General features: G+C 42.1%; 1 protein-coding gene across 5 annotated transcripts in view; it reads left to right on the top strand.

Moving 5' to 3' along the window:
• The window catches only part of LOC126470503 (Bardet-Biedl syndrome 2 protein homolog), a 178,643-nt gene that overhangs the window by 131,618 nt on the left and 22,531 nt on the right, over positions 1 to 24,494 (top strand). For 3 of the 5 annotated variants that reach the window (XM_050098387.1, XM_050098388.1, XM_050098389.1), the window contains 2 exons: positions 3,164 to 3,312; positions 20,434 to 20,566. In XM_050098387.1, the coding sequence (XP_049954344.1) occupies positions 3,164 to 3,312; positions 20,434 to 20,534 (250 nt within the window). In that variant the 3' untranslated portion in view covers positions 20,535 to 20,566. Of the gene's footprint in view, positions 1 to 3,163; positions 3,313 to 20,433; positions 20,567 to 24,494 lie in introns of those variants that run through there. The other 2 variants (XR_007586222.1, XM_050098391.1) reach the window with 2 other exon arrangements.

Genomic DNA, 24,494 nt, shown 5'->3' with positions numbered 1-24,494 from the left:
GAAATGTAGCATGTATTTTATTGCTTTTGTTTTGCCCTCCAAAAACCATAAACAATGATTAGGGAATACTAGAAAGGGAAATGGAGCATGATACAAACCACAGGGTATTAGTCGCAAGCTTCTTTGAAATTGTTTCTTACTTCCCATCCTCATATCAGACTATTTAATGTGTGCTAGATCAGTAATGTTATTTCAGATTTTAGTAGTGTAATTCTGTACTTCCATAACTGCCACTGTCATTTAGTTCAGATATAGATGCAACAGTTAGTTCATACTGTGTCTGAGCAGCAGCAGCAGTAGTGTTGCTGGCCTCATCATCTAAAGTAGGATACATGCCTATGTACTAGTAAAACTAACACTCACTTTTCCCCCCTCTCTCTCGTCATATTCCCCCCTCCCTTCCCCTCCCCCACCCTCTCCCTTTCCTTTCCTACTCCAGTTCAGTTGATATTTTTTTTTCTAATAGACAGGTTGTTGTGAGTTTCTTTAGACTGATTCCTTTTTTATTGTCCACTGTCTGGGTAGCTAGACACTGTGTTGTCAACTGGTGCAACAGCCTGCAACCTGCATTGAGGGTGGCATCATCTCCTGTCATTACAAACATGTTACATAGCATGTCAGGTTGCAGGATTGCTGATGTGATCAACAAGGGATACCCATCTGCCCCACAAATGATCCCTGAAAATTACTTTATAATCTGTATTATAGGATGAACACGTGTAATATTGCCTTGAATGGGTCAGCTGTTCATTTGGCAGAGTGTAAATGGAATTCACTTTTTTTTTAAGGCTAGGCAAGTTTCTGAAATGCTTCGTCAAAAGTCCATTATCCCAGAAACCAGTTACTAGAATGGCCCAAGTATCAAATATGGAGAATAAACAAATGTGTAGAAATTAAATACTGAAGTATTCAGACCTAAGGCTCAGAAGCTGCCCTTCTCCAAGAAACATGTCACCATTACACAGTACTTGAAATCTGATGTAGAAAACAGTTTCTTTTCAGACACATGTGGAGACCTATTGGTAAGATAAATAAGACTCTAAGTGGTGGGTTTTAAAAGCAAATAGAAATATTAAGTCTAGTGATGTCAAAAGTGATTCCAACCATGAGATTATATGGCTGAAGATACCCAGTGACCCAGTGCAAATAGGCTTTTTGTTGGACTGGTAATTGGATGTTTTACTGGCTGCTGGTCTTAATTGCATTAAACACAGTCATTTAAAGGGGGTGATTTTAATTTGGCAAGCTTTGACAGGAAATATGTGCTTTTAGTACTAAAGACAGACTTCCAAAATATTACTGAACACCTAATTAGGTAACTGTCATGAACAACTAGTTTTACAATCCAAATGTGGGGGGAAAAAGTACTTAGACCCCCAAACTAGAAACCAACCTAACCATTTTGAAGGTGTTAACAAAAAGACATGATTTAGTGACCATGATGGTATTATAGTCAAAGGAAGATTTGGGGGGGGGGGGGGGGGAGAGGAGTGGTGTTTGCATATGCCACCTCCCATCCCCCTCCAGCAGCACAAGGACCAGTGCTGAAAAAGACCAGATCCTCATAACTCAGCCTAAAAATGATGCACTTTTTTATATTTTTCCAACAGCCCTAAATGTCATAAATCTTGGTATTAATCATAAAAAGCACCATAAACAGTTTAATTAAGTGGTAATAGACAACAGCTTCAGATCATTGAAAGATCCCCCCTGCCCCTCCTGAAAAAAGTTAATGGTGGAGGTAAGGAGAATGGGTGACCTAACACTCCTTTTCCAGGCTGTTCCTGGCTGCATTAACTAAAATTCATGATCGAATTTTTAAAGTGTTTGATTCATTTGATATACAGTCTAGAAAAAGCGTATGCATAATATTAATAAATGCAACTAGTGAACAAGAACTTTACTGTAATGTACTATGCATCAAGTTAACCTTCATTGATTCAGTCATCAAATTTTATTACCGAGTGATCTGATAAGTATTTCATAGTCCCAACATAACATCATATGCATAATATTAAGTCCTGCAACCTTGCAGAGAAGTGGCTGTATGCCTCTCAAAAATAAAAGTTAAACACCAACCTTACTCTTCTACATCTCCAGAAAAGCATCCGTTCTGTTTGGTGTCCAACAAGTACTCCACCTTGCTCCACCTATTGGCTGCAGCTGTCTTTGCTCCTCTCCCACATGCACAGTCTTTAGTCTCACAAATGTGTAGACAGTGCCAAAATTACCATTGTCAAGCCATTTGGCCGAGTTAAATAAACAAATTACAGAATGTGTGTTAAGATGCTAATTAATTCCATATAAAACAAGATATGACTATTTAAATCCTTATTCCCATAAACTTATTTTAGCAATAAGCTGGCGTTATGGTCTGAGGTGCAGTTTTGTATGATAGCAGGAGCACTATTGTGTTTGTTCCGTACATCCTGACTACAGAACTGTACATCAGCCATTGATTCAATTGTTCTGCCAGTCATGAACACCATACCAGGGTGTGATTTCCAATAAATGCTCACCCACATACCACTATTGTTGTAACCCAACGTGCTCTGCAGTATGTCAGCATGTTGCCTTGGCCTTCTGGATCACCAGGTCTGTCTTCAAATGGGCACATACGGGACATCCTCGGATGACCGCTTCAGGGAAATGCCAGGATGGTTCCTTTGAAAGGGCATGGCTGACTTCCTTCCTCATCATTTACTAAACCAATGGGACCGATGACCTCACTGTTAGGTCCTCTCCCCCAAATCAACCAACCAACAAACCAACCTTAGATGACAACTCCAGCATCGTCCACAAACTCTATTAACCATCTCTGTATCCACTGACCAAGTGCAACAGGCATGGAATTCCACCCCGCAAGCTGTCATTCGGCACCTGTACAATAGAATACATGCATGTTTGCAATGTTCTGACAGTTATAACAGTTATTAGTTTGCCAGCATTTCACATTTTCAGTGGATTATCTCATGCTTACATTAATCTGTGATCGTGCAATGTTTATTCCTTTAATATGTTTCCTAGACAAATGTATTCCCTAAATTTCATTTCTCTACATTAATTATTTTTTGATGTTGTAATTTTTTTCCTTCAGTGTATGTGACTCCATTTGATGTGACTTTTTTAACTTTCTAGTGGTTAACTGAATTTTGTATTGCAGTAAGGATGTTCGGAGATGGTATGCAGAACTGAATTACATTAGCACTGACTTGGTACGGGGCTATAACATACGCTGCACGAATCATCAAGAACTTGTAGAAGCTCTGAAACAAGTCAATCTCATAATAGAAAAGGCAGCTAAGCTAAGAGGTAAATTGAAATATTTATTTGCGTATGTATGTGTGTGTGTGTGTGTGTGTGTGTGTGTGTGTGTGTCTGAGAGAGAGAGAGAGAGAGAGAGAGAGAGAGAGAGAGCCATCATGCCATGGTAAGGAAAGCATATAAGTGAAGCAGAGACAAATGAAGAATTATTCTAGCAACATTATAGGCCAAAAAAGCAGGAAATCAACTGACATAAGTAACTTTGACAAAGGCCAAATTCATATGCCCACCTCCTGGAAATAAGCATATCAGAAAAGATGAAGCTGGTTGGCTAGTCACACGCTACTATCATGAGCATCTACAGAAAGTGGTTGAAGGATGGTGAAACCACAAGTTGCCCGCTGTGGACCCTAGGATAGGCAGTGATCTGTGGCAGGTGTGATAACAGATTACAGTGCTGATGGTGCAGGTACAGGTGTTTCTGAGCACACTGTTCAGTGCACATTGTTGAATGTGTTGCTCCACAGCAGACACCCCTCTCCCCTCCCCCTCCCCGTCCCCGTCCCTGTCCCCTGCCTCTCCCTCAGCTCCAGCCCACTGTGCTCCCATGTACAGCCTATGATATTGTCAATTATGATTGCAGTTGGCATGAGATTATTGAGATTGGACCTCAGACCAATGGAAGCATGTCTCCTGATCAGAAGAATCATGTTTCTTATTGCAGCAGTGGATGTTCGTGTCCGGATATGCTGTAATCCAGGTGAACTCCTGCTTATAATGTGCACTGTGCCACAGATACAGGCTGATGGGGGCAGTATTATACTATGGTATATATTCACTTGGGCTTCCATGGGACCTGTGGTTGTAATCAAAGGGAATATGACAGCTGTCTACTGTGCGAACATTATTGCATATTACCAGCATTCCTTCATGCTTCTCGTCTTCTCCAATGGTGATGGTATCTTTCAGCAGGATAAATGTCTATGTCACATGGCTAGAATTGTTCTACAGTGGTTTGAAAAGCATGATATTGAACTCACGTTGATGTGTTGGCCACCAAATTCACCTTATCAGAACCTACTGGAACCCATCTTGGGACTTTATTGGCCACCAGCTCTGTGCCCTCAAACCACTGGCGCGTAATTTACAGAAACTGCATGATGTGTGCATAGACATCTGGTGCCACATACCTCCAGAAAACTACCCGGGACTTGTCAAATCCATGCCATGTAGAATAACTGCTGTATTGAATTCCAAAGATGATTGAATAGGTAGTCATAGTGTTTTGACTCATCAGTGTGTGTGACTTATGTGTATTTATACCAAAAATTCAGTACATGACAATACACCCATGTTTAGAATCAGAGAATTTTTTATCTTTGTCTTCTAAGAATTCAGTATTATGTTATGCCTCCCTGTTCCATAATTAGTGCATCTAAACATCATAACATGAAATAAGATATACCTGAAGAATTGTCATCCTTGTGGTTGGTAGGAGTCTCGAAAGTGTCATGTTGAAGGCTCAATACCAACAAGTGACTGATACATTGTTTCCCCACACATCTTCATTATGTGAAATACCAGACAAATTTTGAGACCAAGGAAACAGCAGCACACATAGTTTTTCAAAAGAGGTGTTCACATTCCTCGACATGTGTGGCCGGACATTGCCCTGCCAAAATATGGTATGTGGTGTTGCATGAAAGAGAAGCAGTACTACAGACTCATAAGCCACCATGACATAGATGTTGCTGTTTAGATTGCCTTCAGTATCTTAACAAGAAACTGCCCACGTAGCCTCGTGTGTGTTGACATGGCTGCTTTCGGGACGGAGAGGTATGTCGGCCTGGGATCGAATCCACTTGGCAGATTAGCAGTGAAGGGTTGGTGAGCTGACCGGCCTGGATGACTTTTTTAGGCAGTTTCCCACATCTCACAAGATGGATGCTGGGCTGGTTCCCATGTTTCTACTCGGATACACACTATTCAAGCATGTAGAACACTTTTTCACATTTTCACACAGATTTTACTCTGTATGCAAATAGATCACACTGTTTCTGTCCAGGTGCATGAATAGGAGACTGATGACATTAGATGTTTGGTCACATGAAACATTTACTCAACATTAGCAGCCTCACCACACAATTGTGTGCTGAATCCAAAGGTGCTCCAAACCATTGCACTTGGTGTTTGTCTTCTGTGCTGTCACTAATGCAGACTAAGGTTTTGGTCATCATGATAGCATGTAACATATATGCAGCCATCACTATAGGGCATTTTGAAGTAAGAATTATTCTGAATGCACTATAGTTTACCACTTACTGAGCCAGTCATTGTTTTCACATGCTCGTGGCAGTCTGAGGCATTTTGTTGCCTCTGAACAAGAGAAACAAACGCTGTGGGGCCTTTAGCAGCTTTGAACTGCCAATGTTGAGGGATCCATAACTGGTACAGTACTCCAACCTCTGACCAATATTGTCAACAAAATTGTATTGTCTCTTTCTGCATAACAATAAGATTGTGGTCTTTCATGTTGTCACATTGCATTGTCCAACATTACTAATCACTGCATACATTTCTCTTCTAGCTATTAGTCCCTTTACACATCACTGTGATATCAATAAGCCCCCTGTCATATTATAATTGTCAGTCTGAAAATTGGTTTCGTGCACATCTTTATGAGTCTATCTTGTGCAAGGCTCTTCATCTCTGCGTAACTACTGCACCTTCATTCATTGAAATTTGCTTACAGTAGCCAACCCTTGGTCTTTCTCTACAGTTTTCACACATACCCCCTCCCAGACTTTCCTCCATTACCAAATTGACAGTTGCTTGATGCTTATAATATGACTTACTATAACACAAAACCACAGTGTGCTGTAATAAACTATGGTGCTGTCTCTCCCCGCTCCGAGAAGCTAATGACTAAGGCCCATGTTTTAATGACAAGTAATACTTTGTCCTGAATTTGAGGGTGAATTTTACAACAATTTATTCATGAATCTAGGTATTTTGGTGTAAAAAAATGTATTCTTATTGTCCTTATAAATTCATATTTACAATTTTTTTAATAATAGGTTATATTTTGGCCAACTTTTGCCAAAAATGCATATATTTGTTGTATCTCTAAGAACACAAGAATAAAAGCATAAAAATGTTGCTCACATGAAAAAGTTTCAGATGGTATTATCACACATTATTTATCAGGACTATAGAGACAAGTAGCGTGACACACCGTTTTGTTCGCTGATGTAAAACATTGGAGCACAGGCTTGACAAAATGCTCTGGAAGCCAACAAAGGTGGCTTCAGAACGTAATAAACATCACACATTGTGGTCACATTATACAACCTGAATACAGTTGCAGTCTGGTTCAATATCATGAAGTTGTTTGTGGTTATGGAGAGAAGTTCTTCAGCACTGACGGGGAAATGTTATTTTGCAAACTATATAAAGTTAAAGTTAGTGTAAAAAAGCACTTTAATGTACAACAAAACTGTAATACCACCAAACAAAGGAACTGTGTAAAGAGAAGTTCTGAAAATGACAGCAGACAAATGATGTCATTTGAGCAGACAGGTCCATCTTCAACTGTGCAATCATCTTTCGAGGATTTATGTGAGATGATGGTGTATTGTAGCATCCAATTGGAGAAGATTTCATGCTTCTGAGAGTTCTTGGAGAAGTACACAACACTTACAGTTCCAGGAGAATCTACATTTCGAAAGAACTGTTTATCTGTGTGCTACGAGGAGATGCTCAACAAAATACAAATTAGTGTTGCTGGTCAAAACGTCTGGGTGTCCGTAAATGAAACCACCGATGTGGGTGGGTGTTACATTGCAAATGTTAAATGCTCCACTTCATGTGTGAAGTTCTCGAGAGAGTAAACAGCTTGACAATTGCCATTTTATTTGACAGCCCTATGAAGCGACTGTGGCCAGATAGTGTGAACAAAGACAATGTTCTGCTGCTAATAAGAGATGGTGATTCATGCATGACTGAAACAGCCAAGGGGCTTCAGATTCTCTACCCCAGTACATCACTTGCCTTTCACATACATTACAAGGAGTTGCAGAAGAGGCGTGATCAAATTACCCTAATGTGGACAAAGTGATTTCCTGTAGCAAGAAAACTATGTAAAAGCTCCACTATGGCTGCAAAAATTCAAGGAACACCTTCACTGCCTCTTCTCACATGATGGGGTTCTTGGCTTCATGTTGCTGACTGGTACTGCACCAAAACGACAACAACCTTTGTGACCTTGATAACGATGAATCAAGTGCTATGAAAACTGTGAAAGATGTATTTACCGATACCTTTTCTGGAAACTTGACATATGTCTATGCCAACTTTTCAGTGATATCAAAAGCATCCACAACTGGTAGCTGCTGGTACTCAACTGTGTGACACTCTGGATAGTGTGGAACATGTGCTGTGTGAGTTTTCTCCTGTTTGTGGTCATGTGGCTCACAAAGCGAACAACAAATTGCAAAGTTTTCTCCAGTGGAATCATGGATATTCTAATGTGCAAGATTAGTTACACACTTTCTGCAAATGCCACAACATTTGAAGACAGTGAACCACAGCAGGCCTGTAGTGACCTCACCACATTCAAATATACTCTTGTGGCATTTGTGATGTGAGACAAGAGGTGTGAAGTGCAAAATGATCCCCTGCAGCAGCCATAGATCTTCAAAAATGGAAAATCTGAAAATGCACCTTGGGATCAGAGCAATTCTCCAGAAACAGAAGAGTGACAGGACTTGGTAACTATTTTGAACACTTTAAACAAGTGGTGTGCAGTAGTAAAAGCACCATTCTGTTGTTTTGATAGGTTACATAGTTTTCACTTAGCTTTTTTTCGGACATATGCAAGGATTTCAAAAATATGTGCTAGTTAGTTTCAAACACTGTAAAAAGTAAGTACTATACTCACAATTTGTTCAGAAGTTAATTTTGTATTACATGGTATATATAAAAAAATCAACAAGCACGTTTTTGACATGTTGAATAATCGGGTCAACTGCCGAATGTTTGTGTCGCTCTGGCACAATATTTTGGCCACGTAACTCGTTGCCTTCTTCAGGTGCTACCTGAGACTGCCGTATTGGAGGATCTTGTCCAGTATTTGTGCCCGGAGGGCGCTGGGTGCTCTCTCTGTCGTCCTTGCCCATCTGGCGATGCTTTACTGTGTTGTCTCTTCCCCGGTGCTCCCTCGGACGTCTGCGCCTGACTTGGTCGCCATCTGTGGCAGCTGTCTGACGCCTGTCCTGTGTCGGGCGTTCCGTTCGCAGTCCACGCCCACCTGGTGCTGCTCCTGAGGTTTTGGCCCTTCCCTGGTGCTCCCACGGACGTCTGCGCCCGGCTCGTGCACCATCTGTGGTCGTGGCAACTGTCTGGGGATGGACCCGCGTTTGGCATTCCGTTCATGGTCCGCGCCCCCTTGGCACTGCTCCTGAGGTGTTGGCACCTCCCTGGTGCTCCCACGGACGTCCACGCCCGCCTCGTCCACCTTCTGCAGTTGTGGCAGCTGTCTGAGGCCCGTCTCGCGTCGGGCGCTCTGTTCGTGGTCCGCACCCACCTGGCGCTGCTTGTAAGGTGTTGTCTCTTCCCTGGTGCTCCCTCGGATGTCCGCACCCGACTTGGTCTCCATCTGTGGCAGCTCTCTGAGTCCCATCCTTTGTCGGGCACTCCGTTCGCGGTCCACATCCACCTGGTGCTGCTCCTGAGGTGTTGGCACTTCCCTGGTGCTCCGACAGTCTTCTGCACTCGGCTTGTCCATCATCTGCGGTCGTGGTGGCTGTCAGAGGCCCGTCCTGCGTCGGGAGTTGCAGTCACGGTTGCCGTCCGCGCCTGCCTGGCGCTGCTCCTGCAGTGTTACTACTTCTTGAGGAGTTTCTTGGTTCATTTTGTTGGGCCCTGATAAGCTCCAGAGCCAGACTCCACGCTGAGCTGAACTGGTAACCGCTGTCTCGGTTTATTAGGTTGTCTGTGACCTTGATCTCGATGGCCTTCTTTATGACACTGTCCCAAAATCTTGGAGTCTGTGTCACAATTTTGGTGTTGTTGTAGTCCATTGAGTGACCAAGCTCCAGACAGTGCTCCACTATGGCAGATTTGGTTGCCTGTCCGAGTCTGGTGTGCCTCTGGGGTTCTTTGCACCTGATGTCCATCGTCCTGGTTGTCTGATTTTCCACACTGGCATGGGATGTTGTAAATGCCTGGTTTATGTAGCCCCAGGTCGTCCTTCACACTCCCTAACATTGTCCCAATTTTGGAGGTTGGACAGTCATCTAGTCATCCAAAAAGTCATCTAGCTTCTCCCTGCCATGGGGCCAAATGACAAAAGTGTCATCGACATACCTAAGAAAGCACTTGGGTTGATAAGTGGCTGATGCAAGTGACTCCTCTTCGTACCTTTCCATGAAAAGGTTGGCTACCACTGGTGATAAAGGGCTGCCTATTGCCACTCTTTCCGTTTGCCACTCACCGATTCACTCAATATCATTGGAGAGATTTTCGATGGTGCCCTGCTCGACCTGTTCAAGCATGTACTGAATTCAACATATTTTCTTTACGGGGGTGAATTTTATGAGCTAACGGAAGGAGTGGCAATGGGCAGCCCTTTATCACCAGTGGTAGCCAACCTTTTCATGGAAAGGTACGAAGAGGAGGCACTTGCATCAGCCACTTACCAACGCAAGTGCTTTCTTAGGTATTTCGATGACACTTGTCATTTGGCCCCGTGGCAGGGAGAAGCTAGATGACTTTTTGGAACATCTAAATTCACACCACCCAAGCATAAAATTTACTATGGAGCTAGAGAAGGATGGACAGCTCCCATTCTTGGATGTCCTGGTCAAGAGGAAGGCAGATGGCACTCTGGGACACAGTGTGTATCGTAAGCCCACCCACACTGACTTATACCTTCAAGACAGCAGCTGCCACCACCCGGCACAGAAGAATGGAGTCTTGAAAACATTAGTTCACACGACTCGGGCTCTGTCGGATACGGAAAGTCTGGCCACAGAGATTAAACATCTACAGACATCCAAAGGGCACTTCGTGCTACCAGCCAATCACAGGGTACAGAAGAGGAGCCAGAGGAGGCAAAGGAGGTGGCATACCTGCCATATGCTGGACCTATTTCTGCAAAGATCAGCAGAATTCTTTCGAAATATGATATAAAGAGTATCTTCTGTCCAACCTCCAAAATTGGGACAATGTTAGGGAGTATGAAGGATGACCTGGGGCTACATAAACCAGGCATTTACAACATCCCATGCCAGTGTGGAAAATCCTACATTGGCCAGACAACCAGGACGGTGGACATCAGGTGCAAAGAACACCAGAGGCACACCAGACTCGGACAAGCAACCAAATCTGCCATAGTGGAGCACTGTCTGGAGCTTGGTCATTCAATGGACTACAACAACACCAAAATTGTGATACAGACTCCAAGATTTTGGGACAGTCTCATAAAGGAGGCCATCGAGATCAAGGTTACAGACAACCTAATAAATGGAGACAGCCCAGCTCGGTGTGGAATCCGGCTCTGGAGCTTATCAGGGCCCAACAAAAGGAACCAAGAAGCTCCTCAAGAAGTAGTAACACCGCAGGAGCAGCGGCAGGTGGGCGCGGACAGCGACCGCGACTCCCGAAGCAGGACGGGCCTCTGACAGCCGCCACGACCGCAGATGATGGACAAGCCAAGTGCGGAAGACCGTCGGAGCACCAGGGAAATGCCAACACCTCAGGAGCAGCACCAGGCAGACGCAGACCACGTACGGAGCGCTCGACCTGAGACTGGCCTCAGACAGCTGCCATAACTGCAGATGGTGGATTAGGCAGACGTGGACATCAGTGGAAGCACCAGGGAGGGCCAACACCTCAGGAGCAGCGCCAAGCGGGCGCGGACCACAAACAGAATGCCAAACACGGGTCCGGCCCCAGACAGCTGCCATGACCACAGATGGTGGACGAGCCGGGTGCGGATGTCCGTGGGAGCATCATGGAAGGGCCAAAACCTCAGGAGCAGCACCAGGTGGTTGCAGACTGCGAACGGAATGCCTGACACAGGACGGGCCTCATACAGCTGCCACAGATGGCAACCAAGTCGGGTGCAGACATCCGAGGGAGCACCAGGGAAGAGACAACACATTACAATCAGCGCCAGGCGGGCGCGGACGGCAGAGAGAGCACCCAGCACCCTCTGGGCATACTGGACAAGATCCTCCAATACAGCAGTCTCAGGTAGCACCTGAAGAAGGCAAGGAGTTACGTGGCTGAAATATTGTTCCAGAGCGACACAAACATCCTGCAGTAGACCCGATTATTCCACATGTCAAGATCTCGCCGGGAAAGCCTGAAGAGTTACAAGTACATTTTTAAATAAAATTACGTATACATTTGTTTTACTTTTATATATTTTTATAAGTTTTGGATCAAAAATGTTTGCAAAAAAAGCCCTGTTTTTTAGGTCATTAAAATCTGGACACTACTGATGATACATTTTCTTTTTATGGTACTTTTTAGGAAGTAAACAGTGATGGGTTCGATTGAGAACAGTTTGTGAATCACAGACTATATGGTTTATTACTGGAAGCACTCGTGCTAAGCAACAATCACCCTACCTTGGAATGCACTTTCAGAGGGCAAATGCTCAAATTGCAGCGGCAGCTGCAGTAACATAATAAATAATGTGTGATGAAGCAAATCAATAAGTTTACAATCAAAGGTCACAAAGAAAAACCAGTATATTGTCATGGTAGGATAAAGGATCCTTGGGCCTAAAAATAGAAAAAGAAAGTAAAATGGAGGGGTCTGGGAATCCATGGCAGTGTGAAATTAATCAGTACAGTAAGTCCTTAGTAGATAGGAAAGAAGGAATAGTTAAATACTGCATAATGGTTAATTAACAGGCACTTGAATTATCTACATTTTATGGATGTCATCATATGAAAAACAACTTCAAAGAATAAGTACATATGATATCAAATAAAAATCTCTAATATACGGTATCCAAGGAAATGTTGGCGGAAAAAGATAACAAATACAACTGTTTACAGAATGTGTCTGTTAAATGGAACTGTAACAGCTACTTACAGGCACATTCTTAATGCAAAAATCCATAAATATTCCATCAGACAAAAACAGAGGCACAATTTGTAATCAGAATGATCATGATATACAAATGTCATCTTATTACATAGTCATGTAATGAGTGATCATGTCATTAGTAAAGTTTATACCCAAGACATATAATATTTTCAAATTAAATACAGAAACTGTAATAGTTGGTAGATTCAGAAATGAAGAAATGGAAGTAGGAGAATGCGTAGGTAAATTTGTGAGACATACTTTATATACCTAAAATATCTCAGTGTGAGATGTCCATATCATACTTTACGTTGCACTATTTTATCTTATCATTGACTGCACTCGCGGGTGCTGTGCTGTGTTGAGAACCTAACTGGCACTGTGAATGCATCATATGTAAGTGAAGACTCATGTTGTCTCCGTGTTCCATGTAGCTTTGTTGACAGACAGCCTACCTCAATGCTGGCACACGAGTACACTGCCTGGTTCATATGGCACAGAACAGTGGCATCATGAGTTACTGCACCTGGTCGGTCCAGTAGACTGATAAACTTCTTATTGCTGTAAGATTGAGACTGAACTTCAATCACCTCATCATTTTTCTCTTCACTGTGTTGTTTACTGCCCATTGTACTGTCAGACTGTTCAGTTTTTGCCAGTTCTATAAGCTCATTCTGCAGTTCCTTGGATAACTGTTGCATGTCGTCATGAATGTCTGTTACTTTTTGATCCATCATTTTTTCAAATCAGTTTCCAATTTTTTATCATCATTTGGTTTTTTATCCAAATTTTGCTCATGATCATAAAGTCGTTTATTAGTATTGTCTAGCCTCATGTTCAAATTTTGATTATCATCATAGAGGCTTTTTACCCAGTTATCATAAAAGTTGGATTATTACATCAAACTTGGCAATATTATTGATATGATTGCTGTCTGTGCCTGCCTCTCATGTTTCAAGGTCTGTGTTTGAATTTGAACTTTCATTTTCTGTTGTCTCTACAGTTAAAATTCTGTTAATTAATCCCAATTCATTAATAACATCCATGTTCAAATATCCCAATCTCTACTGCTCTCCTCATTGATTAGGTTATGATTCTCAGTTTGATTACCTATTGTTATTCAAATATGTATACTGCACACACAATTTATAGCGAACGTATTATTTACTGTCTTTATCTTTTTTCCTGTCCAGAGTGGCTTGAAAAATGGAGACGGCACTGAAAATTACGAATTCACTTGCCATACACTGACGCTGGCAATCAGGCACTGAATCCAAAGATTTTTGTAGGATGTGACATCCTTGTCACCAGTCCCAATTAATAACACCACAGTTTGGTGTTCTATATTAAATGATGATGCTGCCTCTCTCCACTCCAAGGAGCTAATGACATTTTTTCTTTCGCTAGTACTTTTTAGGAAGTGGACAATGACAGGTTCGAGTGAGAACAGTTGTTAGCAAATGACAGACTTTATTACCAAAATCAATGCTCATTTCAAACATTTTTAAGGACACTCAGCTTTATCAGCATTCCACTTTTCAACTGTCAGAATGCGATGCAAATGAAAACATACCAGGGAGCACATCCAGCCAATGCCAGCATACACCCCCCCCCCCCCTCCCCCCGTCTCCCTCTGTCACACACACACACACACACACACACACACACACACACACACACACACACACAGAGTGAGAGTGAGTCTGAGTCTATTATTGAACTCAACTGCCACCAGGCAACAACAATCACTACATCAGAACGCATTGTCAGTGGGCAAATGCTGGGCTCGACTAGTACCTGCTGTAATATAATACATGATATGCGATGAAGCAGATCACTAAGTTTATGGCGAAATGCCACAAACAATAACCAGTATATCATTGTGGTAGGATACAGGATCTTCATACTATCAACCAACCCTTTCTGTTAATCGGGTTGTACCATAATGTATTTCCCAGTTTGATTCAGTACCTTTTCATTAGTTATCCTATCTACCCATCTAACCTTCTGCATTTTCCTGTAGTACCACGTTCCAAAAGCATCTGTTTTCTACATGTCGAAACTGTGGGTCACCCACATTTCACTTCCACACACAAGACTACATTCCAGACAAATACCTTCAGAAAAGACTTAGCACCATTTAAGCAGACTTTATCTCCAAATCCAAAATTGAGGTTTTTTTTCCTCAAAATTTCATGCCCAGAAGTAGGGCATTTGTAGGATATGATGCGGAGTTTTTCTTTTCTTTACCAAATAGAACATTGAGCTTCCATTCAGCTGTGACTCTACTCTCTGGCATGCCTACTGCTTTGACCTTGAATGTACGCATTGTGCTTTAAGGGTTATTGTATGACAGCAGGAACTGTTTGTGGTGGCAATCTTTTTTTTTTCAGTTGATGTTTGACTTTGGAGATACCACTTCTAAACTGCATAGTAAAGTGTGTAATGAATCATGATATGGACCAAAGTGGTTCAACATCGAGTTTTTAAACAGGATGCAGACAATACTATGGTGTAAATTTTAGAATCACGGTTGTTTGGCATGCAGAAGCAACAAATGATTGTGCGGCATCCAGTAAGTATGGAGCTGCAGAAGTCAATGTTTGGAGGTGGCAAAAGGGCAAAGGACGTCTGAACTATTTTCAAAGTTTTCGAATCACTTTGGGAGTGTAATGATTCATCTATATCTTTTGGCAAATAATGTGTTATTTGTGGCAGCATTTGTTGCAGTAGTACTGAACAGATTTCTTCTGGTCCCATGACATACTTTTACTTGAACTCAAGAGCTGTTGACGTAGCATTCTTTTGCATACATGGATAACTGATGACACCGTTGATATAATTGGCTCTTAATTCAGCTATGTGATTGATGTGTAATCATAAATCAGCAACTATATTGTCATCATGGAGGGGTTTATACAGCACATATTCTAATATTTTCCCCCACTCTTTAGTCATTGCACTGTCATTAAACCTCATTGTGGGTGCTGTCAGCAGAATTAAAAATACTCGTATCAGTAGTTTACATGGCACACCAAACATTCTGCTTTTAAATAAGATGTTCTACCACCACCACCACCACCACCACACTTGTTTCGGTGTTTTAGAACAATGTATGGTATTTGGTTTTCATCCACCTCCGAAGCTGAGTGGTCAGCACATCTAATTGCCATACAGAGGACCTATGTTTAATTCCCGGTACTGACAGAGTTTTTTCCTTTGTGGGAGGACTGGAATTGGGTCCACTCATAATGCCCCTTGAGGAGCTACTTGAGTGAGAAAGAGCAACTTTGAGGTCTGAAAAATCGACAGCAGCCTGGAGGGCTGCATACTGACCTCATGTCTCTCCATACTGCTTCCAAATGATGCCATATGGCAGAGGATGACACAACACCTGGGCTGCATCACACAGTCCTCTGGGCCTGATTGCAGAGTTTAGAGATTATAATAATAATATTATTATTATTTTAATTATTAATTATTTACTTTCCATATATCTATATAATTGGGACCTAATCTCTCACATCATAGTCTTCAGGCACTTCCACTTTGTGTTCTTGACTGTTAATTCTTGGTTAACTACACCCTTTATGGCTTTGTGATAATGTTAAACACTGCATATTCTGTATAAACGAGACTAAGATTTAATCTTTTAGTGTGTACAGCAGTGGATTTCATTAATCCGTTGCAGTCTATTTTAATTAAGGCCTGTCATCTTGTTCCAAGTGCAGCATTTGCATTTGTTGTGTCTCTGCTGTGATATAAATACTGTTATGGTCATTTGCCATTACGCCCTCAAGAATTATCCAGTTGGTAATAGTGTTTTGTTTTAATTAGTTAAAAGTTTATATTGTTGTAGGTAATCCTCGTTGAAGACCTCAATGCACATGGTGCTTGCATGTTGTAGAAGACTATATAGGTTGCTGTGTTCTCTGATTTCTAAATTGACCTGCTCACTTTATTTGCAGTTGTGGAATAACAGCTGCTATCTCATAACTTGGTCCTATCACTAAACTTTGATGTGATTGGAGAGAGAGAAAAATTCTAACTTACAGAAATGTAAGTTTATTTCTGCATTGCCATAGCTCAAAGTATACACTATTAATAATGTGGTCTTTGTCACCCTCTGGAAGTTCTCTCTCTTGTGCCGGGTTCTATTTTTATTCTGGTTTTTCTGATTTGTCCTTGCCTCATTTTGTCTAGAATGTGAAAAGCCTCAAAGACAAACAACACAGCACACTGGTCTACCATATTTTGAATCGGTGTCATACTCAGTTGTTGTTGGGGAGCTATCTAGGGTTTGTGATATGGTTATATATTCAGTGTTGTGCAATCTTTGTTGTTATGGTAAACCTATATTGTGTGAAGGTGAAGGCCATGTGTTTTTCCCTATTTATTTTTGTATTTATATTGTAAAATGCTCTCCTCTCATTCCTCATTTTTAGAGAGTGGGTGCATTTGAAAACTTGCCCAAAGGAGCATTTGTCATTTCAATTCCCTTCCCACTACATGTTCAGTCAGTTACTGCTGCCACAGTCATTGAGATAATCTGTAACACATGAATATATATTTTACTAACTATACCCAGCGAACTTCGTTCCGCCTCTGAAAATCTTTGTGTGTTATAGCTGAGCCGGAAAACATTGTTTTGCCATATAAATTATCTCTAGTCTATAAGAATAAGGTATACGTGTAACACAATATATAAGTGTAACATAATAGCCATTGTTGGCAGGAGCTCATGACACAAACAATAATAATGGGCAAAAACTGTGTAGGGAGTGAGAAGAGGCTTAGGGGGAAGTCCGGCAGTATTGGCCACTATTAGTTCTAGCGTTTCTACGGTAGATAGCGCGGATTTATCAATTGCATCCGATACATGGCTCGCCCATGAGCATACAAACATAGTGGCAATTTCATGTTGAAACGTGTTTGCCAGCATTATGAATAAGGCCAAGTGGACATGCATTGATTTTTTCATATGTAAAAATATTGTACGATTAAATTCTTTTAGAGGAACAAAGGAGAGCATAGGAACTTCTTTGTTCCACTAAAACAATTTGATCGTATGATGTATTTAAATCGATGCTTGTGCGCTAGGCCCAAATGTCGGCTTGGCGAATGATGCGTGCTAACTAGTTAAACTTCTTGGTCTAGTTACGTCGATTCAAAGAGAGATATTCGAGTCATTGCTTTTGGTACAATTTCTCCAATTACCTATCTATCGAATAGTGAAAGACTATCACCTGTAGACACCTGGCAGGGATAATTGATGAAGTGATAATTGATCAATTATTGACCTGGGTTGAAAATTGTTAAATTACTAAAATCGCTATTAAAAAATAGGGGTTGGTGGCAGAAGGGTGAAAATTTAGGGTTGTGTGTGTTTTTTAATGCCACATCATAAAAAAATAAAAATAGAAAGTTCTGTCCAAAAAATAAGAAAAAATTTTTTGGGGTGGACCACCCTTATCACTTAGGGGTATAAAAAATAGATTACGGCTGATTCTCAGACCTACATAATACACATGTAAAATTCCATCAGAATCAATTGAGCCGTTTCAGAGGAGTATGTCAACTAACACTGTGACACAAGAATTTTATATATAAGGATAAGGATTTAGCTCCTACCGGTATTGCAGTTATGGGGAAAGGTGATGTACTGGTGAAGCCACCAGATTATTTTAGTCCAACTGTAAAACCTCTTTTGTCTATAATAATTTATGTACCTATTAGCCTCTTTTCTGGTACCGTATTTACTCGAATCTAAGCCGCACTTTTTTTCTGGGTTTTGTAATCCAAAAAACCACCTGCGGCTTAGAATAGAGTGCAAAGTAAGCGGAAGTTCTGAAAAATGTTGGTAGGTGCCGCCACAACTAACTTCTGCCGTCGAATGTATGTAGTGCTACACAGGCATGCTTTGCAGGCACAAAGATAAATACTGGTGCCAAAGCTTTTTTTCCTCCGCCCCGAGTTTCGACTACTGCATTTTCATACATTATACAATGAAGTAAATACAAATTAAGTATTGTTCATCTTTGAATTTAGCAGCATTTCAGTGCACTACAAAAATCCGACTGGCAAGACTGTTTGGGATGTTTGCCAATATGGCCAACTCTATGTTCTGAATTTTTTCTTACCTGTGAGAAGAGATGGTTGCTAATAGGAACATTTATGAATTGTGAATCACGTGCAATATTCTCTTCACGATAAGAATAATACGAATATAAACATTTTACCATGTATTCTTTCGTGTTTTCTGCTATCTCATTTAAAACCTGTCTGCCTAATAAACTACGAAACTAGAGTGAGACAACAGCAAACGTGGAAGAATATACATATCATGTCATGTTTATATTCGTATTATTCTTGTGCCTAATAGTGATACAGTCAGAAATGAAGCACGGCAATTGACTAGAATTTTAAATCTAAGATGACTCTAATTTCAGTGCAGAATGTAATGTACTAAAGAGGCATCTTCAAAGATTTTCAAACGAAGAAAAATGTTCACTAAACTCTTGTTCAGAACATGTTCTATCATACGCATTCTATTATTTGGTTCTTGTTGATTGTTATCAAAGAAAGCAGCAGTGTAAGTAACAACAAATAGTAGTATCTTGCCATTGTTTCGCTAATGAGATGATTCCTCTCTCTCTCTCTTTTTAAATTGTAAGCAGTGGTGGCGTGCACAAAAGCAAGCCATGCCGCGAGCAGCGACAGGCAGTAAACACAGAATGCAACAAACAATGCATGACACAGTATAGTAATACATTTTTAGCTTAGAGTGACGTAAACACCTATGACAAAGAGAACGGCACTTATCATATCAAAGAAAAATAAGCAATCAATTCAAACCAGACGAAGCACGTGAAAAAGGAAGGGTACCCGGATAAATACGGAGGGAGTGCCTGACGCATAGCAATGGCTACCTGGCATAGCTTAACTGCTAAGCTTACGACTCGAACCAAACTACTGTAGCTGTATCGTCATTCATTCGACCTAAATTGTGTCTCATATTACAATGGACCGACATTGTTTCGATTTGGAGGTGCGGCCTAAAACTTTTCTCTCCCCTTGAATTTCGAGTCTCAAATTTCAGGTGCGGCTTAGATTCGGGAAATTTTTTTTTCCTTGATTTCGAGTCTCATTTTTCAGGTGCGGCTTAGATTCGAGTGCGGCTTAGATTCGAGTAAATAAGATATTTATAATCTTTTGAGAAGTTGATTCCAAATACCTTTTTGAAAAAGGTTCTGGAATGAGTGGTTATGAGTTCTTCACAGCATGGCATAACATATTAGTGTTTTCTTTCTTCTTGTGGTCAGGTGTTCATACAGTGCATATTTTGCCTATTAGCCTAGAGAGATATAATAAATAGTTATTTTTCAGTAATAAATCTACTGAGACATTTAGCATTCAGAGCAGGATTTACAGCAATGCCCTGCATCATGTACAATAATCATTGGCGATACTTGTCTGATAGGTTAGAAGCAAAAGATTCAGAGTGCACAGATATTGAGTTCTTGCGTGAATTTCTGTTGCTGACTCTTACTTCTAAAGCACATAATTTCTTTACCTATGTGACCCTAAATTGTGCTTAATTTTATTTCGAGATCATTGTGTAACAGATATAGTACTGGCTTTGAGGGATTGTCATAACCACTATTAATTCATCAGATGCACAACTGTATTTTTGCGTATTATTGTTTTTCATAGCAGTGTTTTTAAAAAGTGAATTTTGACCCTTCTGCAGTGTAACGGAAATATAAGGTTACAGATGCATAGGGGGAGACATGATTACTTTATACATAAACCACTTTCAGAGGCTGTGTTCCATATTTTATGTAGTATCTAATTGCGTATATAACTGCATATGGTGTTTGGGTAAATGCTATGTTTTTCTCCTTCTCCTGTAAAATATTAATTCATTTCAGTATCCGTGATTATATTTATTTCATCCTTATTCTGTAGAAATATTGCATATTATGGTCTGCTGTTCTGGATTTTAATTTCCTGAACTTGTAGAAAGGGAACTAATGCTTCCTTATTTTTAATACTGTTCCCTTTCAGTTGGCAGGTTTAAAGTCTCAGTCATCAATGCTTGTCGTATGGCACTGAAAAATAACAATGTCAGTCTGCTTGTAAAAGCGATAAGAATAGGAGAAGTATAATTACAATATACCTTGAATCAGACACATATAAGGTAAACATTTTATTTTATTATTTGTTATTTTTTGTGTGTGTTATCTGTCCAACTTTAGGTGCTTTGCTCAGTTTCATTTCCTAGACTAATGCATGTGTCATTAAGCCCAGGCTGTAGATCTGCTTATTACCTCTAGCATTACTGGCACTGTAACTACCATCACCACCACCTTCATTGTATAGCATTGCTTCTCATTTTTCTCTTCCTCCTTTCTTAACTGCCTTTGTTTTGTGCAGCTGTCGGCATTTTAAATTTAATATATTGATTTATTGTACCTGGTATCCTGTATCTAAACAGATATCTTTCTTGAAGTACTCTTTAGCAGTATCATTACAGGACATGATAATACTTTCTTATTTAATTGACGTGATACATCACATAGAATAATTCTACATATGTTGGTTTACTTAATTATCACCTTTGTTCAGTGTCATTAGGGAGGCAGTTGAGATTAAATTAGCGAGCAATCTCGTTAACAGGGATGGAGGTTTCTGTTTAAACTCTGTTTGGAATCCGGCTCTCTCCCTTGTCAAAAACAGAGGAACAGAATCAGTGTGTGTGTGTGTGTGTGTGTGTGTGTGTGTGTGTGTGTGTGTGTTATCTTTCCTGCTTCTGTTGGAGAACCGAGGTATTAAATTTGCATGTACGCCGCCTGTTCGTTGCAGTTTGCCTTGAAAATGGCGGGGTGTTCTCCCGCCGAAATATCGGCGGTCGCTGAAAGTGTTACCTGGCTGAATTCCCGGAAGTTATTTGAAAGTTGTATACGCCAGGAGAAACTCAGGTCTCACATTGTTTACCTCTACGGGGAGGAAATGTATCGGTGTTTATGTAAGTTGGATAAACTTCGTAGCTGTCGAGTTAGACTGCAATGTGCTTTGTCGTTTTTATTAAGGTGTCGTGATGAAAATCATGTCCCAACATTTGCTAAGGTTGTGCACCATATTAATTCTCCTGCTGCCAATCGTATCAAGCATCGTGCTGGCTTGGCTCTTGTTCGCGAAAGGATTCGTTTTACTCATCGACGTTTGGATTCTGTTTCCAAAGAATTGTATCGTTTTCATTTAATGGTTGCATCTGAAGTGTCTGATTTCACTTGGGATTGGTTGGACGGTGCCTCATGGACCCAAGCTGACTGGGAGTACAACTCCGTTACTGCCCGGCATTTAGCAAAGTTTGAACGTTTTCATCACGCGGAGTCGGATGTATTATCTCGACGTTCTGTGATAAATCTCACAGAGAAATCTTTTGACGACGCAACCTTATCCGTGCTAGGGAAGGGTTTAAATTTTGCACTCACTCCGAAGAATTTGCCGGTAGTTGATTTTATTAGTTCAATTGAACAGGCAGTTTGCAAACTACCTCCTGATGCTGCAGAGGAAGTTAGGAAGGGAGGCATGCCGTGTTTTGACTAGGGCTCGTCCACCCAAGAGTAATGTAACAGCAGCAGAGAGGGCTGCTTTACGCTCTCTCAAAGTTGATCCCAGTATTGTTATTTTACCTGCTGACAAGGGCAATGCCACCGTTGTTTTAAATAAACATGATTATGTACAAAAGATGCAACGTTTACTATCTGATTCAGCGTATCGCAGAATTGATGCTGACCCCACGAAAAGTGTTGAGAGAAAGACCAACAGCCTCCTGAAGAAAAGTGGTTTGTCGCAGGACACAATCAAGAGGCTTAACACCTATAGTGCCGTTCCCCCTAGGTTATATGGCCTTCCAAAGGTTCATAAGGAAGGGGCTCCTTTCCGTCCTATAGTGAGTAACATCGGCGCTCCGACATACACTCCTGGAAATTGAAATAAGAACACCGTGAATTCATTGTCCCAGGAAGGGGAAACTTTATTGACACATTCCTGGGGTCAGATACATCACATGATCACACTGACAGAACCACAGGCACATAGACACAGGCAACAGAGCATGCACAATGTCGGCACTAGTACAGTGTATATCCACCTTTCGCAGCAATGCAGGCTGCTATTCTCCCATGGAGACGATCGTAGAGGTGCTGGATGTAGTCCTGTGGAACGGCTTGCCATGCCATTTCCACCTGGCGCCTCAGTTGGACCAGCGTTCGTGCTGGACGTGCAGACCGCGTGAGACGACGCTTCATCCAGTCCCAAACATGCTCAATGGGGGACAGATCCGGAGATCTTGCTGGCCAGGGTAGTTGACTTACACCTTCTAGAGCACGTTGGGTGGCACGGGATACATGCGGACGTGCATTGTCCTGTTGGAACAGCAAGTTCCCTTGCCGGTCTAGGAATGGTAGAACGATGGGTTCGATGACGGTTTGGATGTACCGTGCGCTATTCAGTGTCCCCTCGACGATCACCAGTGGTGTACGGCCAGTGTAGGAGATCGCTCCCCACACCATGATGCCGGGTGTTGGCCCTGTGTGCCTCGGTCGTATGCAGTCCTGATTGTGGCGCTCACCTGCACGGCGCCAAACACGCATACGACCATCATTGGCACCAAGGCAGAAGTGACTCTCATCGCTGAAGACGACACGTCTCCATTCGTCCCTCCATTCACGCCTGTCGCGACACCACTGGAGGCGGGCTGCACGATGTTGGGGCGTGAGCGGAAGAGGGCCTAACGGTGTGCGGGACCGTAGCCCAGCTTCATGGAGACGGTTGCGAATGGTCTTCGCCGATACCCCAGGAGCAACAGTGTCCCTAATTTGCTGGGAAGTGGCGGTGCGGTCCCCTACGGCACTGCGTAGGATCCTACGGTCTTGGCGTGCATCCGTGCGTCGCTGTGGTCCGATCCCAGGTCGACGGGCATGTGCACCTTCCGCCGACCACTGGCGACAACATCGATGTACTGTGGAGACCTCACGCCCCACGTGTTGAGCAATTCGGCGGTACGTCCACCCGGCCTCCCGCATGCCCATTATACGCCCTCGCTCGAAGTCCGTCAACTGCACATACGGTTCACGTCCACGCTGTCGCGGCATGCTACCAGTGTTAAAGACTGCGATGGAGCTCCGTATGCCACGGCAAACTGGCTGACACTGACGGCGGCGGTGCACAAATGCTGTGCAGCTAGTGCCATTCGACGGCCAACACCGCGGTTCCTGGTGTGTCCGCTGTGCCGTGCGTGTGATCATTGCTTGTACAGCCCTCTCGCAGTGTCCGGAGCAAGTATGGTGGGTCTGACACACCGGTGTCAATGTGTTCTTTTTTCCATTTCCAGGAGTGTATTGTGTATCCAAGCATCTTGCTTCTCTGTTGAGTCCACAAGTAGGACGGAGTGAACATCATATCAGGAACTCAGCTGATTTTTTACGTCATTTGGAGGGACTGAGGCTGAATGACTCTGATATTTTAGTGAGTTTAGATGTGGTCTCTCTCTTCACTCGTGTTCCTCTGTCTGATTTGTTGTGGTTAATTGAAGCCAGGTTTGTTGCTGATTTAACTAATCTCTTTAGGCATGTGTTGACATCCACTTACTTTTTATTTAATGACCAGTATTACGAGCAGACAGATGGAGGTGCGATGGGTAGTCCGTTGTCTACTGTGATCGCAAATTTATTTATGGAAGACTTTGAGGAACATGCATTGGAGTCGGCGCCTTTAAAACCCGCCTGTTTTTTTAGATACGTTGACGATACCTTCGTTGTTTGGCTTCATGGTAGGGAGAATTTGAATGTCTTTCTAGAACATCTGAACTCGATCCACCCGAACATTCATTTTACGATGGAGGTGGAATAGGATGGTTGCCTTCCCTTTCTCGACGTGTTGGTTAGGAGGAAGGATGATGGATCATTGGGACATGCAGTCTACAGGAAACGTACTCACACCGGTTTGTACTTACAAGCTAATAGTTGTCACCATTCGGCTCAGCGCGAAGGGGTACTTCGTACCTTGGTACACAGGGCACATGTCGTTTCTGACGCTGAGACTTTGCCAGCTGAGCTGTC

Source organism: Schistocerca serialis, chromosome 3, assembly GCF_023864345.2.
Source record: "Schistocerca serialis cubense isolate TAMUIC-IGC-003099 chromosome 3, iqSchSeri2.2, whole genome shotgun sequence".
Lineage (NCBI taxonomy): Eukaryota > Metazoa > Arthropoda > Insecta > Orthoptera > Acrididae > Schistocerca > Schistocerca serialis.
Note: the sequence above shows the minus strand (reverse complement) of the source record. Positions and strands in the feature narration are given on the sequence as shown.